Consider the following 17,814-nt stretch of genomic DNA (forward strand, 5'->3'; position numbering starts at 1 on the left):
TCTGTGATTATGACATAGTTAAATTTCATACTTTTTTTATACTTTTTTGAAATATAAACATAACATATCGCAAGTTTTTTTTTTCGTTATCTATCCATTTTTCTTCTTATCTGTACAAATAAATAATTCGAATACTTTAATCTTTAATATGAGTTTAAATCGGACCCATGGAGTATTGAATCGATTCGTCCCACGGTCTGAATCGACCCATTCCAATATATACCTTGGGCCATTCGCACCGCTCCAACGACTGCGGTGCGGAAGAACCTATTCAAAAACGGCTCTTGGTCGATTCGCATCACGGTGCGAATCGCTTGTGGTGCGAAACGACTAAAGACCCGTTTTTATCACGTTTTTTATAAAACATGACAGACAGGCACGTGCCGCAACAGGCTTTGAATTGAAATGTCCGTAAGATTTCTGTTTATTTAGGTATGGTGTCTCTGTCTGTTATTACTCTCTGTCAGTTTCTACGCCTACCTACCATTCATTCAAAGCAAGGTACGGACGGAATAGGCACAATGATACCCTGTAAGTACATATCTCTGGGAAACGATATCGAAATGAAAAAAATATAATTTATTATTGCTACTCGTAAGTATCTAATCACCAGCACACAGCATTTATGTGTAACTTTTTAGATTAACATATGTATCTACACCTATTAAAATGACATTCATGGATATTAAAAATTATTGTCATGGTCACTCGTTTGTTAGCCTAGAAGTTTGTTAGGTAAATAACTAAGTTTTATAAAAAAAGCTATAATTTTAACAATAGTTTTAGGTTTGTGTACATATTACTTAGCTAAATTATTATTTAGTGTAACATACCAATCTTCAATCTCAAGCCAATTTTTTAAGCTCTGTTATTCCATTCCTAATTTCCTATCGAATTGTCTTGACTTCTTGCCAAGTAATCGGATTTTTAAAAATCGAATCCGACTTCGCGAGTAGGTACGTAGTTACGAAATTATTGAATCCATGGATTTATTATAAGTACCTACTCTAATTCCATGATTGAATTACAGTCACAGGCAATGCAATGGAACTTATTTTTATAAACAATTTTTAATAACAATACAAGTGCGCCTTCAAGCTTATGTATAATATAATTATTACACAGAAAAATCTTTATTTGACAGGAAACTAAAAGGTACCTAATCTCGTCGTTCTTTTTAAGTCCCAAAAAATAAGGAAAACAGTAAAATGATTTTTAATGTTCACTTTTCGGTCGTCCTAGGGGTCGTAGGGGTACCTACTACGGCAAATTACTTTAACGAAGAGAAGGCAAAAAGATCCGATGTAATCGCTATTTCGAAAGAAAGACTGGTCCCTGTTTTGATTGACGTTTTTACTTTAAATACGATTTTCGACTAGGTATATAACATACTCAATATATAAGTACATTGGATGTAATTTTATGTGTTCTTGCGTTGAAAAGTTTTCTAGAAGTGTTTTCTCTCGTTTTCCTACAATATTTGTGGGAGAGATTTCGAGGAAGCCGAGGAAGCGCACTCTATTATTTGATGTCCAGTGTTTTTATACTTAATAATTTTCTTTCACTATTGATTTGATCAATAAGCATGTGCTGGGGTAATCATCATATATTTTTTTAGGTACCAATTTAAGAAAAATAGCAACGACAAAAATGACGAAATGCATGTAGAAGAATATTCCTTGCGTCATAAATAGTTATATCAATGGGACAGTATTTGCTGACATGGTTAGGAATAAATCAATGGCAGTTTATTATTATGACATATTTCCGATTCATGTTGATGTCTTTTATCAGGGAAGTTGATATTATGGCAATGTGTGACAAGGACACAACGACGACCTTTGTGGCTCTACTCTGAAATACACTACTTTCGGACTTGACTTAAGGTTGATTTTTATTTCGGATTTTTTCGGATGAAAAATGATCTGAGGAAAAGGTAGTATTGGTTTTATAAAAAATTAAAAAGGAAAATTAAAGTAAATAAATCAAAATTAAGTACATTCAATAAATTTTCTAAAGACTCCAGAAAATTTATTGAATGTACTTCTTCAGCAACTATAAGTAGGTATATTCTATATGTATACAGGTTATCAGAAAATACTAGGTAGGTATAGGTAGGTAGGTATAGGTAGGTACCTGTTATTGCATTAACCTTGCCTGAATGGAGAAGAGCTGGTAATCGCTGTTCTAAGTATTAGGTAGTGAAGCTTATAGCTCAAATATAATTTATGTAGTTAATTTAGCTGTACTGTTAGTACTCAGGTACCCACGGCCTCGACACAAAGTTAGTTGAATCTTTCATATTATTGTTTTTTTGTATAATTGTTTCCAATTCATTTTTTTTTTCATAGGAAATGTTAACCAAATGTGATTTAGATGTTCAAACACCCGATCTCGGGCCTTTATCTCACCTGTTTTCCAAAATATTTTTATATTTTTTGGAAATAAATACTACAAACCGTATTTTCTCGTAATGTTTAACTTTCCATGCATTTAAAGGGTGAATACACAAGTAATAACACAGTAGTATGTCGTAAAATATTAATATTTTATTAAAACACAACACAAATCATCAATCAATCAAAAAAATTTGTGTCCGATCTAAATTCTAAACAATTCAAAATTATCCCGCCTTGCTCTCACAATCAAGTTTTGTCCCATCTCATTATTTTTGTCCATTACACAATGACATTGGCATAAAATCATCGCGGTTTTATCTTGAAAATAAGTTATTTAAACTATATTAAAATATGTGCTCCATAAATCATGTTTAATAAATCAACAAAACTAGCAACACTGTATACATTTTGCAAAATCTTTAGTGTCAAAAGTCCCCATTGAGCAAACGAACGCCAAAGAACGTGTCTACTAGTATCTCTTTTTAGAACTATAATGATAAAAAGAGAAAGCAACACGTACGTTTTCCTTCGTCAGCTCAGTGTGTACAAAGCATAAGAAAAGGATAGTTGCGTTCGTTATATTCTACGTACATATGTTAGTTATTTCCCTGAATATTTATCATGATCTAAGAAAGTATAAATTTTAAAGTATATAAAAGAAGAAATAATATTTTTAGTTTTGTTGATTACCAAGAAAAATTCATGATTGTTGAAGTCATGCCGTTTTAGCTCTTACAACAAACATTCTAATATCCACACAAATTCGTCGTTGTCTTTCTATACCTAGCACCGAGTCAAAATCCTTATTTTAACTTGTTCAAATTTCAGTCTAAACATCAAATCACATATTATATCCAATTCTTTCACGCACAGAAATCATTCACTTCCAATGTTTCAAAATCTAACTTTAACATTTTAAAACAATATATTATAAAATATGATAAACGATAAATCTAATTAAATTGATAGTATCTACTTAATGTTACATTATACGTCGCATTGTGCAAAATATTTACAGTCAATTGACATGAGTGAATTGCAAATTTTATAAAATACATTAAAACATAACTTATACTTAAAATAATTTAATCTCTAGTTTAAACATTCCATTAATATCATCTTTGGTAAGTCAATAATGCTAATAACCATTCTGAAATTTTATGAATTGAATTAATATTGATTATGTATATCCTAACGAGATGCACCTCAGAGTAACGTTCAGAAAAAACGGAAGTTGTTCGGGAGAATTGTAGAGAGATATAACACTAAAATAAAAAATATTAATTTCAGAATGGTTAAAATAGCACAATTTAACATTGATCACGAAAACGATTTACGATACATATAACACACATTGCTGCAAAAATCACTTTCAACATCAGTCATCCATAATAGATATTTATGAACTATAACATTTTTGAAGGGGATTATTTATTTAGTGTCAAGTTCATAACTGAAAATAAAAGAATTAAAAACAATACATAACTGTCTCTAGTTCGTCTAATTTTAATAAATGCCGACCGGTAACTTTGATAAATAATAGTCAAGATGATTGAAGTCATTCTGAGAAAATATATTATTTGACAGATATATGTATGTATCTGTCAAATCATAAAACCGCAGTTCATTATGAGGTTTACCAAAAACCGACGCGAGCTTAGTTTACACAAATGTAATCCAGATTTTGTTATGAACATAGCCACTACAATTGAGACGATTGCCGACATCGTTGCCATCCGGACATGCACACTGGTATATCAATAAATTCGCGTTTTAAGAAAAAAATAGTTTTGATTTCCCCTTCAATCGTCTATAAAACATATAAGAATATTTATACAAAGTGTCAGTTAGTACGTGACATTTTTCTCTTAAATAAGCCAAAAGCCTTAGTGACATATCAACTGGCACTAAATATATTCATTATTCCGTTAATAAAAATCATTCTTCAATTGCACCAAATATTATAGAATACACATTTTTATCTTACGAGCTATATATGGGAATCAGTTACACTTATGTTTATCTGATTGTAACAAAACTAATTAAACAAATAACATTAACTACATTATCTATAACTACAAATTGTACGGAACTATCAAAATGCATCGAGGAACCACATAGACCACATAAGTACCCATATTTACATTACCTACGTTCAAAAACTCATTGGATCATTCACGTTCACAATTCACAGTACAAAATATAAGTTAGTTTCAAAACAAGATTAATAAACCAGTCTCTATTAACGTTTCCCTGTAAATAGTTCCAAATTATTGGAAAAGATACTAAAAATCGCATGAACGAAATGTACTTCATTCTTTCACACGTAAGAGGAGCAATATATGAGAAGAGAATAGCAATATATTCCTCTTCTGTAATTACCTATAAATAAATATATTTTAAAAAACATAGGCAAGATTTGATGAGGCTGCATTAAACATCGCGTCTTAACACTTAATATTACACAAAACTCATGTCCAAATTTATTACCGGTATTTGACAATCGCGCCTTTTCAATAATACTCCTCTAAATAATATAATAGTTCCTAAATAGAAAACCAACAAAATCATCTCTTTTCAAGTTAATTTAATTTGTGAAAACGCTACGCAAGCTTTATATTGTAAATATGATTAGAAAAGTGAAAAATTGGGAATATCAATATATACCTTTTATGAACGATATAGGCGCTGTTCTTTTTCCATATGCGGCGCACTCGAAGGGTACGCATAATAAATTTTATCGATGGCGATACAACTACGTCGTGGCAAAAACTCGTGCTAGCCCCACAGTTCAAGTGACTATTGTAACACGACACGGATAGGACACAGTAACTACTATTGAGAGGTCACCTCAAATAAAAACGTCAGAAACTACATAAATACTCCTGCATAGCAACAATCAAATACCTAATTGAGATTTCGTTTTGATCTAGTATGAGATACTTCTTGGAACTTAGCATTAAAACATTAATATATCCTTCTAAACTAGATAATATAATCTGAATGTCGTTGTATTTCATTTCTTAAGTAAATGAATTAAATGTTTATGAATTATAAAATATTTAGTTGCATTTGTGCGAATGTTGCAATTTAGCTGCATAATAATATGTTCTGAGTAACAATGGATTTGAATCCATGTTAGCAACAAAATTAACATTGACATAATAAAATTGCACAATCCAATGTAAGCAATCCTTAGCCTTTTATGCTGAGCAGCTGCTGAGCATCCGAACAGACTAAGTCTAACGAATCCTATCACTTCTTAGCATTCTGTGACATCCTACAACGGAAGGACACAAGTATAGCCGCAAAATATCAGTAATGAGACATGCAAAACTATAGACAACGCCATCTTCCACTTCAGTCAGACAGGGAAGAAAAACGCGCTTTAAACATACACGAGGAGAAACGAGACAAAGCCATAAACTTTTGTCCCTCATCGCATGCCGTGGCATTTACAAGGGCAGCCTTGATGATATCTCATGTGGCTACGTTAACCACTTGTCTATAGGTTTCTTCGTCTCTGGTTTACATAGAATGCATTCATATGTCAATGTCAAGCACCTGTCAAATGCCAAAGTAGCGTTACCCGCCGTCGTGTCTTTAGGAAGACTGTTTGTACTCGTCCATAAACCTCAGACACCGCTGCCGGAGGTCCGTAAAGGTGGGGCGGGACTCCGGCTTTAGGGTCCAGCAATCCGTCATCAGAGCCCGGAACACTTCCGACGGACACTCGTCCGGGATTTGGAAACTGGAATAAATACACCGTGTTGATAAATGCATTCTTGATTTAAGTATATCGAATATCTCTCGTGATTTTTTAACCACCGACCATAGACGGAGGGGAAATAAGTTTAATTGTAAATAGACGATGTGATAATAACAAGTTCTAAGTGTTAATCTTTAAAAAATAAATTGATACGTGTTAAATGTCAACATCAAGTAATAATACTTGATTATATAGTACTTGCTACTAAAATGATAATGTATTACAACTTAAACATTTAGTAGAAAACTTAATACATGTAACAGTCTACATGTCCAGTCATAACGTCTGTTATTATTTGAGAAAAACACTAATTTAACACACAATTATTGGGCACATTAAATTGAAAGAAACATATCATTTCACTGTGTGGTTGACTGTCTGATAATGCTATTAGCATTAAGTCTACCTTTTGTACGTTTATTATTTGAATCTAGCGCAATAAGTTATAAATAAATATACATATAATAATTCTTGACATAATCCTACCATGCAGCTCGTTCGGTGGGTCGTTTCACGTCGAACTTGGGAACTTCAGTACGCACGCGCGAAAATATCTCCCACGCCGTCACTCCGTACGACCAAACGTCACTCTTTGTCGAAAACAGCCATGGGTGAGTTGCTGATTCTGGGGCATACCTGTGTTATATATATGTATAGTTATAAAAAATATTCAGTCAATGGACAACATAAACAAATTAAATGTTTCACAATATGCATAAAAGTTATGGCACTTATCTTGTTCAATTAAATAATATTTTTAAGTTGTAGTAATTAATAAATTATCTAATGTTCGATTCATATACAAATTTACGAGAAACAGAAATCATTCGACCTAATGAAACCTGCGATATAGTTTATATCGTATGGACAGTACAAACCTAAAAATGAAATTAAAAGTATTTTCAAATTTATTTAAGGTTGCCCGGCATTCACCCCATACAAAGTAAGTTCTAAATGTGTAAAGTGATGTATCTTTCCAAAAAAAGAAAAACAAACAAAGATGTGTGGAGCGAGTGGACTGACCAGTTGATGGGCAGCAGACGCGGCGTGCGCACGCGGTAGGCGTCGCGCTCGGATATGGCGCGCGCGAGGCCGAAGTCCGAGATCTTGACGTGCGTCATGTGCAGCACCAGGATGTTGCGCGTCGCCAGGTCGCGGTGCACTATCTTCTGGCTCGCCACGTACTCCATGCCCTGGTGGTTGATTAACAACTTGGAGTGTAACCCACCAGAAAGCAAGATCTGATCTTTGTACGACGATTTTGAAGACGAGCTCAAGATTATGTAGATTTCAGTTTAAACATTTTGTCTTAGTTTATACTATCGGCCCGTTCAAGGTTCACTGAGGTAAAAAACATAATAAATTATCACTAAGCCTTCCTCAAGAATCACGCTGTCTATTAAAAAAGTCGGCATCGAAAACCGTTGCGCTGTTTTAAAAATAGCATACATTGTGACAAGAGAAACAGCGGGACGCGACTTTGTTTTATACTATGTTGTGATACACTAGGGACGTACCGTGGCGATATCTGTGGCGTACTTGAGCAGATGCCAGATGTGCAGCTTCTCCCTCTGGAACTTGAGGTAGTTGTTGAGCGAGGACTCCTCCAGGTACTCCATCACTATGAACACGCTCGGCTCACTGCTGCTGTGGTCCAGCGAGTACCCCAGAATCTTCACTATATTTTCATGCTTCAGAGACTACAAAAGAATATCAAAAAAACATAAATATATACTATTTGGTGTTAAAAGTAAAAACAGGTTTCACCACTTTCTGATAAAATACCATTTTGTAACGTCTGCTAAAACCCTGAAATTATTTGCCAGATAGCCCCTATGCATTATTTGTGAAAGACCATTTTTACACTATCTGTTCAATATGTTACATATAGACTATCAGATACTTTCTTAGCCACCTTTGCAACTAATCTAAGCCTACAGGCTGTCTATAAAGAGTAGAATATAAATGAGGGACTTGTGTTCCTGGCTGTCAACATTATTTAACCAATGGACGTTTCAATACAAAGGCAAAAAAATGTAGTTCATCATAGATCCGGTTTCTAATCTTATAGACAGTCCTCGTTTTATTGACTGTAAAAAAATAAACGAGAAACTTGCATTGTACCGAAAAAAATAATTTACACTACTCTGTAAAAGACGGCAGGACTTAATTTTAATTATTTTGTTTGTAGTAAAGTGAAACTCACCTGCATGATCTTTAATTCGTTTTCGAAGTCGTCGTACAGAGATCCGTTCTTGCCGGATTTCTGGTGCGTTAACTTTTTGACGGCGACCACCGTCTGAGATTCATTTTTATCACCCTCCGCGCACATCCAGCCTTTGTATACCTCGCCATAGCTCCCCTGTGACGAAAAAAAAATTAATATAAAAATGACAAATTTTGTGATGACCTAATAACAATTGGACAAAGAACGAGCAGTAAGAGTGAGATTTTACAAAAACGTAATCCCACGACATCAACATTTAGATAAATAATTTTGGGGGAGATGTTTCCAACTTGCCTGGCATCACTGCATGTTAATTAACCAACCATATACCCTTTACCAACGGAGCAAAAATCCAAACCAGAACAAAAAAAAATTACTTCTTTAAAAATTCGTTTTATTTATTTAAACTTTATATTTTATTTATTTATATTTTGCACAAAATAAAAGTATGCAATAGGTGGACTTAAGGCATTCTATACCAGTAATGCCTTGGGACCAAAACAAAAAAAGGCAATAAAAATAGATCTCCATTTTCTATTTTAGACAGACTGCTACTCACGCCGCCAATCTTCTTGTTCCAGCTGACGAGGTAGGTGGTGCCCTGTGCCGACTCTATGGACTGCATGGGCCAGGGCTTGTCGTGGTCGGGGTGGCCCGCGACCTCGTCCGCGTCCCAGCACAGCCCGCCGCCGAACTCCATATCCAGCTCCAGGTCCCCGTTGCCGTTCACCAGGGATTCCATGGCGAACTGGTGTATAAAGAAAAAATTATGACATTTTAATTTTTTTGTTTCTGATTTATTTTTTTTTAGATTTAAATTTTGTACACCATACGGCGCAGCATTAAGCACTGGTGTACTACCTATGTCTGACGAAATAAATAATGATTTGTTGATGATTCATATTGATATGGTTTCGTCAGCCAGCGAATAGAGCCGTGATTTTCACTGACTAAATACTCAAAGGTGGAAATGACATATACTGAACTATCACAGCTCACCTTGTTGTCGAAGTGTCTCGGTATGATGCCGTTCATGGAGCTGGCGCTGTGGTCGGAGATGAGCGATTTGTTGCTGCCCGCGTCGCTCTGCTCCGCCATGTATCTGTCGCCTGTACAATATCAACAATACTTTTTACAATAAATATATAAGAACAAATCACACAAATTGAGTTTAATATACCTTTAGAGATTTGTTATTTATTTGAATTGTTACCAAATCCCAATCTATCTGAATAGTTAGGATATAATGTTGGAAAAGTGTGATTGATATGACTGTCTGTTGTTAGACTTTTTAATAATCTTTATTACAACTTATATATGTAATCTCACATGCTACTACAACAATACAAGGAGCCAATCCTAGGTGACTTATCTGGTCATGCTTATCATACTGATGCATTGTCACATGAACTGAAGCGACCAGGTCAATTAGACACTTGGAAGTGGGTGAAATTTGACTTGCAAGTTTTGGCCCAAACTGACACACCCGTGCTAACACTCTAATATGGCAAGTTAAACAAAAACTTATAAATCTGTATACACTCACTTGCGACTGTATCCTTATGTGCTAGTAGACTAGTTAACTTGGGTTGCTCATATTCATGTGTAGGCACGTACTCTGTAAAGAAATGACGATTTTAATATCAGTCTTAAACTTGAATAAGTGACACATAGCCTTGGCAGCTGGAAACGAATGTTAATTCCCATTTCGTCAGACAGGAGGCCAGTTTTTAAATCACAAGCGAATCTTCAAAATATTAACGGTTTTTTATTTGCTCTGAGCCTGGATTTGACGGCGTCATAGCTCTCGATAACCGAGAGAGAGAGAGAGATCTTGTCTATATAGATTGTACAACACGAGTTTTTGCTGAAGAAGCCCCACTTGGCTTGAGTTTCGTGGCATGGTATTGGAAGCTTCTCAGCAGGAAGAATATTGAGGTACTAGGGGAATATCTTGGTTTCCACAGAAAGATGTTGATGATATACCTCTGTGCAGCATGTGGTTCATGTCCCGCATGATCTCCTGCGGACGCAGCGGGTCGGACTGCCAGCACTGCAGTATCAGCGTCCACACCTCGCTCGGGCACCGCTCCGGCCGCTGCAGGCGGTTGTCCATCATGTAGCTCTGGAATACATAACATCGTTCGCTTGGCACTTGGCACTCACTTCTACAAATCCGTGTGTACGTACTTCCTTACATATTATAAAACAAAGTCCTCCGCCGCGTCTGTCTGTCTGTTCGCGATAAACTCAAAAACTATAGGGATGCACAGATTTTCATACGGATTTCACCAAAAGTTAGTGTTTCCTTAGGAAGGTTTAGGTGTATAATTTGTTGTTTTTACCCAAGCGAACAGGCAGCATTTGTTGTTTTTACACAAGCGAGCCGGGACAGGCTGTTAGTATTATATAGACACTACCGCTTTTCAAAGAAATAAAAATAAATATTTTACACGAAAAATACACGAGGTCCATTTTTACACCTTGAAACAAAACTACAACACTCACTTTGGCAGTCATAACTGGGTTGATCTCCGTGGGAGAGACGCCGTAAGAGAACACTTCCCACAGCGTGGTAGCAAACGCCCAGATGTCGCCGATGACTGAACGCTTCGCCATGTTCATGTCGCCGAAGAAATCCACCGGCATCCAATGTACGCTGTGAATAAATATTTGTAATCATATCTTTTGATCGCGTTGAATAATTTTACTTGATACCTATAAGCCATGTTAGATACCTATAGCCAAGCTATAGGTAATAATGGAGCCCGCACTGCTATGAACTTTTGCAAAGTACATGTTTTTCTATCTCTATCATTTGAAGCCCTACCTCTGTTTCTTACTCGTTGAAAGATAGCTATGCACGTTAACCTGCATATAAATCTCGAAATACATAAGAGAGGTCAGACTATAGATGAACAACATAGCAATATTATATTAGTAAGTAGTAAAGTATAAGCTAATTTTTTTTTAAGCAAGGTCACCTAACAAAAAAAATATCTGCAGTGTGGTCTCCATAACAACATAGCAATATTATATTAATAAGTGGTAAAGTATAAGCAAATATTCTTTCGATGTAAGGTACTATACCTTATATATTTTTTTTTTTAAATGCGGTGTGGTCTCCAATATTACCTATAGCTCAACCTCAGTGTTCCTAAATCTTGCCAGATAAACTTAACACCTTATCAATTATCGAGGGCATCAGGTCAGTACTCACTCGGCACTGGTGTAGGTGTGCACACTGGGCCCGGCCAGCTTGACGCTGAGCCGGTCGCGGTCGGCGCTGGCCAGCAGCAGCCGTCGGCAGCGCACGTGGCCGTGCACCACGCCCGCCTCCGACAGCTCCCACAGCGCCCGAGCCAGGCTCGCTGCTACTTTCTTCAAGTGGAGAAGCTTCACTGACGACCTGTTCTTCCTACGGAATTAAAGCGTGAAGCGAACGTAAATAAAATTGTATGTAACCTCCTCACTCCGAAGTTGCTTGCATCCTCTCATCTGCTAGAAAAAAGCTGATAGTTTCCAAACGTTTAAAGGCATATTTACCAAACATAGTTCAGAACACACTTGATTAAATTATATTTCAAATAAAAAAAGACTAGATCAAAGTCTGTTCAACCTTTAACACGTAAATAAGAAACTACGAATCAACGGCTTGAAACAAGATCTAATCTAGTGTCTACCCTCGCCTCAAACATAGATCTGTATGGACAATTTGCAATAACTCTGTATTTCTTTTACCATCTTTCAGAAAAAGTACAAAATAATGTGAAGTGATCAAGAGGGAAGGGGGCAGCTGAATCTCACCAAATGTTTTTGGAGATTCGGCTCGAGAAAAAAATAAGTATTAAAGTTGACAATAATACCCTGAGACCATACTATAATTACAAATGCGAAATTTCTGTCTTTATGTTTGTCAATTTTAATAGAAATTTGTAACAGATATAAGTTATATGGTGTCATAAATAAGCTATTAGAACGACAACTAGTAATATATAAAACTATTCTTATTAATTGGAACTGATGAACACTCACTTGAGATAGTCAGAAAGGGGTCCATAGGGCATGTACTCTAGAACTAGCGCCGTGGGCGAGTTGAAGGTGATGCCGTATAGCCGCACGATCGAGCTCGACTGCACGTGAACGAACTTGCTGGCGATAGTCACGAACTCCTGATACATAAAATTAACAATTCTCTCTTACAAAAGAAAATACTTTAAAACCTATAATTCCGTATTCTTTCTTATTTTGCAGTATCTACACTTCATTGCAAAATAAAGAAAGAAAAAATATAACTCAAATATAAATGAGTAAATAAATAAATAAAAATAAATATATTAGGACAAATCACACAGATTGATTTAGCCCCAAAGTAAGTTCAAGACTTGTTTTATTGGATACTAACTCAACTATACTATATTTTATAACAAATACTTATATAGATAAACATCCAAGACCCAGGCCAATCAGAAATAGATCATTTTCCATCATGACCCGACCGGTAATCGAACCCGGGACCTCACAGTTCAGAGGCCATCACTTTACCACTGCGCCACCGCGGTTGTCAAGTCGGTCACCGAGTCACTCACGTTATAGTATATGCAAAAGTCAGTTGCCTCTCTTTTTGATTCGCCGATTTTGATAAAATTTGGTATATATCATAGATCCAATATATGTTTTTTGTTTCTAATTTTCACACCAGAAACCAGAAATGGGGTGTGAATGTTTGTATGCAAAACGCACACGATTCAGTTAGCCATGCACAGACCTGTAGGAAACTGCTAGTATTATAATATCTTTAAAGAGAAAAAGCCTAGAGTTACCTTTAAATAGCTGTCCTTTTGTAAAGCTTTGAAAGCTACAATCAGCTTCTTTGTCTCGTCTAGCTTCCAAATAGCTTTGCAGGTCATCGTCAGTCCCCCTTTGCCGAACTTCTCAGATCCTAACAAAAAATTAAAAAAATGGTTGCCTGTAAAGTCGGTTTTACGGGCGAAGATTTTACGTGACAACGTCTTTTTACGCGCGCGGCAGACCGATCATAGTTGAGTGGGAGAGAGACGCAAGGCATTCGGCGGGCCTCTCTCTCGTTCGGTGACTCATCGTAACGTTACCGGGCGTTACACTTTTTCATAAGTGACTCCCAGCCGCAACCTAATTTAAGACGTTGTCACGTCAAAAACATTTAAAATATGTGTTTACATATAAATAATAATTTATCTCTTCATCATATCGTGCATTATGCTCAGCGTTCTCCAAATTTCTTCCCAAAAAGTCAGGCAAAAATACAATTTATAGATGTATGGCATAGCACACATGCTGCCACATGTCTACCATCTGCACGCTGAAGGAGCAGCGTGACGTCACAGAAGATGTTGTATAGTGGCGTCTTATTGGTCTTCACAATATAATTCGCAGAGTCGACACGCTAAGAAGAATTTATATAGATAGTATTGCGCCCTGCTTTTAGGGAATGAATTGGGAGAATACTGAGCGTATAACCATCTATGCTGGCTCATATACATACCAGTGTATAACAGTATATCTTTATTGAGGAGACAACGCGGGCTTTTATTATTTTTGAGGGCTTCCTGCAATTCCGAATGCTCGATACGCACACCCTGCTTCTCAGGTTTCTTGCACAGCAGCAGTTGAGATTCATAGTCATCTGGGAATTTAAAATTAGATCAATTGCAACATTTAATGTATTATTTTTAGTTTTAAATAGATTGGTTCATATAATTATGGTGCGTGTGACAAACAAATCATCTAATTTTAAGAAGTTAATATCCTGAGTATCTCACATCCTTGTTAACAAACTTGAACATTTCAATATAATTTAAGGAAAACATTACAATTTTAATAGATTTTCCTGTCTTTATATTTGTCTAATTAATTAATATTCACAATCCTAACAACCTACTAATCAATAAACCTTATAAAATTGTTTATACCATATTCCGAGGGAGGGAGGCATTCATTCAGAAAAATCTGTCCTTCGGGATCCTTATGTTGCTTGATAATGCTGTCGATGCTTTGGTAATCCTCCCCTTGGAAGGTGTAGCAACGGCCCTTGTACTCTATCTTGTAAGTGTCTACCGAGCTGCAAAAAACAATACACATTATATCTGTCATATAATATATATATGTACATGTCATATACAATATTATGGTAGAAAATGCTTCTCAAAAGTCTGGTTTTGCACCAATTTTTTTATATTTAGTTTTCTTGTTTATCTTCTAACCATTGCTATTAAAATTGTAGATTAGTATTACATTTATTTATTGATACATTTTGACACGTTACTTATAGTGATGCACCCAATGTATATAATCTAATTATTATTGTGAATAAATCCATATGTTAGAGAAATTAATAATATTCTAGATGACATAATGTATACACAAAAATAAAACGTGTGTTTTATTTACATAACAATCGTATCACATGATACATAGCTAATTATTTTACTACACTATAGCAAATACGTTATAGGTACCTATGTATGTTATCTCGTCAAAGATAACCTCTTGCTTACAAAATATACAAGATTTCTAGGTTCTCAGAATAAAGAAGACAAAACACTACCGCTTAATGAATATATGAATAAATTTACCTAACATGCCTGTTTTTCCTAGATTTAAAATGTAGATATTATTTGTATTGTTTCTTGGAAAATGTTATGATTTACACCAACACTTACTTGTTTTTATTGCATACATCCACATAGAAGACATTGTATTCGTCTTGAGACTGTCTTAGGATAAAACTGCCGTGTTTTTTGCCACGCTTCACTTCCAATTTACCATAAGAAAAAACACCCCTAAAATAAAAATAAAATACCAATCATAAGAAGTACATGAACACTCAATAACATGTATATTTAATTGAAATTATATATATCTAAAATAATATGAAATTAGTAATCAAATGATGATCAGTCTTAAAGCTAAAATTATGTTTAAAATGTGCGAGGAAAATATTTGTCAGTATTGGTATCATGTATTGAACTTAATGTAATAATTATGGAACACTAACTTCACAGGGCCGTGACACTTCAGTTTGTAAAGTTCTCGCAAGGAAGGTGTCTCATCATCTTTGGACAAATTAAATATCCACTTCAACATGAGCCTGTTGACAAAAAATTTTACAAAAGTTAAATATATTTACTTACGAAATTTCATATAATAACACTAAAACTACACATTTAAAATATACACATTAGTAAATAGTACAAGAATGGTAATAAAAATAATATTTTCTATCTTATTGAAATGACAATTGAGTTTAAAATATGTTTAATTTTATCCTAAATATATCTTATACATACCTGTAATATCCATCACAAACAGAGATGAAAGAAGTCAACTGCTCTTCACTCCTGAATTTAAAAAACAAGGGAGTCCCTTTTCTTGATAATTCCAAAGAAATATCTTCTTTTCTCATCAAATAAATCAAATCTTCAATGGTACAAATATGTACCCACTGAAAATTGAAAAGGGATTTATAATAAAACAAAATTTACGATATATTAGAAACATTTAAAAACAATGCACATTAATCAATTTTGTATCTAAATAGGATTTTTTTAAAGGTCCCTTCGTAAAGCAAAATCTTACTGCAACAGTGAAGTAAAATTCTCTATTATTAGTGAACTAATTTATTTTAACAACTACGTACATGCATTAATTAATTGTAATTGTAGTTTTGACTAAAACATATCATTTTCAAGGAAATGTTGATTATAGTCTAAAAGTATTAAAGTCAAACTTACCTCCCGACTATTACTATTATACAATCTGATACCAGGATATTGTTTGTGGAATGGTGCAACAATTACTTTTACAGACACTGCTGTGTCACCGTTGAGCCACAAGACATCCTCATATTCCTCAGCTAGATAGTTTGGTGCCAATATGTAGAGTTGCTCCAAGTAACACTTTTTATAATGTCTAAAAAATATATTTAAAAAATTATTATGAAATCTGCCCATACATTTATGCAAAGAGTTTTCAAGAAAGAACAATGCATATTTTTTTGCTATAATTATAGATAGTATGAAATTTGACAAGAAATTGCCCATTAAAAAGACAGAATATTGATCACAATAACCAAATCTGAGTAGACATGAATAAATACTCACCGTACTCCGTAGCCCTGTGAACATATTGCTGGAAGGTGCATATTCGCACGTCTCATAGGAAATGGACCATGTTTACGAAGTATGATCCTTGGAATATACTTTTTCCTATTTCTAATGACGTCATTCATAGTTAGATTTTCTTCTTTAATAGCCCGGGCCCTATAATTAAAAATATTTTGTAATTTTTAAAATAATTAAATTCTCATTTCATATAAATTTGCAAATTGTAATTATTGGTGCAATATTTATTCATTGGTAACTAGCAGTAAACAGTGATTTACACAGTTTTCATTTATGGTCTTGAATTTAATCAAATTAATTGAAAAACATTTTCTTTAAGTTTTAAACTTACATGTCAGTGATGCCAAGACCTAATAGCTGTTCCTTGTATTCAGGATACTTAATTTCAGGAATTTTGTTTTCATTTATGTCATTTCGGGCTTGTTGAAAGTAGTAGTCAAATGTGTTTTCATTTGGTGACAGTAGAACATCAAGTTTTGGTACCTGAAAAAATACTCATTAGGATTTTTCACTTTATCCTGTTGTAAGATGTTGTTGCAGAGTAAAATGGAAATAGATAATCATGATAAATGATTAGTATGATCTGCTTATAACATGACCACATTGACAATCATGTTCTATATAGGTACCTATTTTAGTTCCAAAACACAAAACAAAACTATGAGTACATGTTGGACATAATCTTCTAATAATAAATAAAGTTGTAGATGTATAAATTTATCGAAAATGTATTACCATATAACGAATACGCAATTCATAATCCCTGGTTCCTAAAAGGACATCGCTGTTGTCTTTAAGGAAATAATTTGTGCCTCTAACTCTCAGTGCAAATAATGATCTCGTCAAGGGCGGTATGTTGTGTTTATTACACAAATATATGCATAGTTCCTCAGCTGAACGTTTGTTGGAACAGTTGATGATCACAGGACTATTGTCTGTTACCACCGAAACTGTAACATTTTCTTCATTTGAAGCCATCGTAACGTAAGCTTGATCGTGCAACAAGCTTTGGGTCTTATCAACCAATACACATCAACACAGTTTTAATTTATCACTGTTCACATCATGATACTCTCTTCGAATTAAATACTCCGTAAACTATGTTATATAGTCATCATAAAAAACAAATAATATCGTAAGTCTGAATAAATATTGATTCAATAAATGTTTATTTTTATACCAATGTAGTCACACAACACAACAGCAACCATTTTACTACTTTTTTTTTTAATTTTGTACTCGAGTTTTGTCAAGAAG

At 34.6% G+C, this 17,814-nt stretch overlaps 1 protein-coding gene across 1 annotated transcript; it reads right to left on the minus strand.

The window, feature by feature from the left end:
- Positions 1–2,527: 2,527 nt before the first annotated feature.
- On the minus strand, positions 2,528–17,780 carry hop (hopscotch). Its single transcript, XM_053758601.2, has 22 exons — positions 17,293–17,780; positions 16,889–17,040; positions 16,537–16,695; positions 16,168–16,345; positions 15,724–15,878; positions 15,432–15,524; positions 15,097–15,216; positions 14,347–14,495; positions 13,920–14,060; positions 13,219–13,337; positions 12,431–12,567; positions 11,616–11,813; positions 10,904–11,054; positions 10,382–10,520; positions 9,942–10,013; positions 9,395–9,504; positions 8,955–9,143; positions 8,375–8,530; positions 7,686–7,868; positions 7,192–7,361; positions 6,655–6,804; positions 2,528–6,150 (listed from the first exon to the last, which is right to left on the minus strand). The coding sequence occupies exons 1-22, from the start codon at positions 17,533–17,535 to the stop codon at positions 6,003–6,005; spliced, it is 3,312 nt and encodes a 1,103-aa protein (XP_053614576.1). The 5' UTR covers positions 17,536–17,780; the 3' UTR covers positions 2,528–6,002.
- Between the last annotated feature and the right edge of the window lie 34 nt (positions 17,781–17,814).

Source organism: Plodia interpunctella, chromosome 18 (assembly GCF_027563975.2).
Source record: "Plodia interpunctella isolate USDA-ARS_2022_Savannah chromosome 18, ilPloInte3.2, whole genome shotgun sequence".
Classification (NCBI taxonomy): Eukaryota; Metazoa; Arthropoda; class Insecta; order Lepidoptera; family Pyralidae; genus Plodia; species Plodia interpunctella.

What these genes read in the sequence shown, in the direction of transcription:
- hop (XM_053758601.2), bottom strand. Translation starts at nt 17,535, where the DNA reads ATGGCTTCAAATGAAGAAAATGTTACAGTTTCGGTGGTAACAGACAAT. An exon ending in GATGTATGCAATAAAAACAA is followed by an intron (nt 14,496 to 15,096) that starts GTAAGTGTTGGT and finishes TGTTTTTTGCAG; the next exon opens with CTCGGTAGACACTTACAAGA. An exon ending in CACACCTACACCAGTGCCGA is followed by an intron (nt 11,055 to 11,615) that starts GTGAGTACTGAC and finishes ATTTATTCACAG; the next exon opens with CGTACATTGGATGCCGGTGG.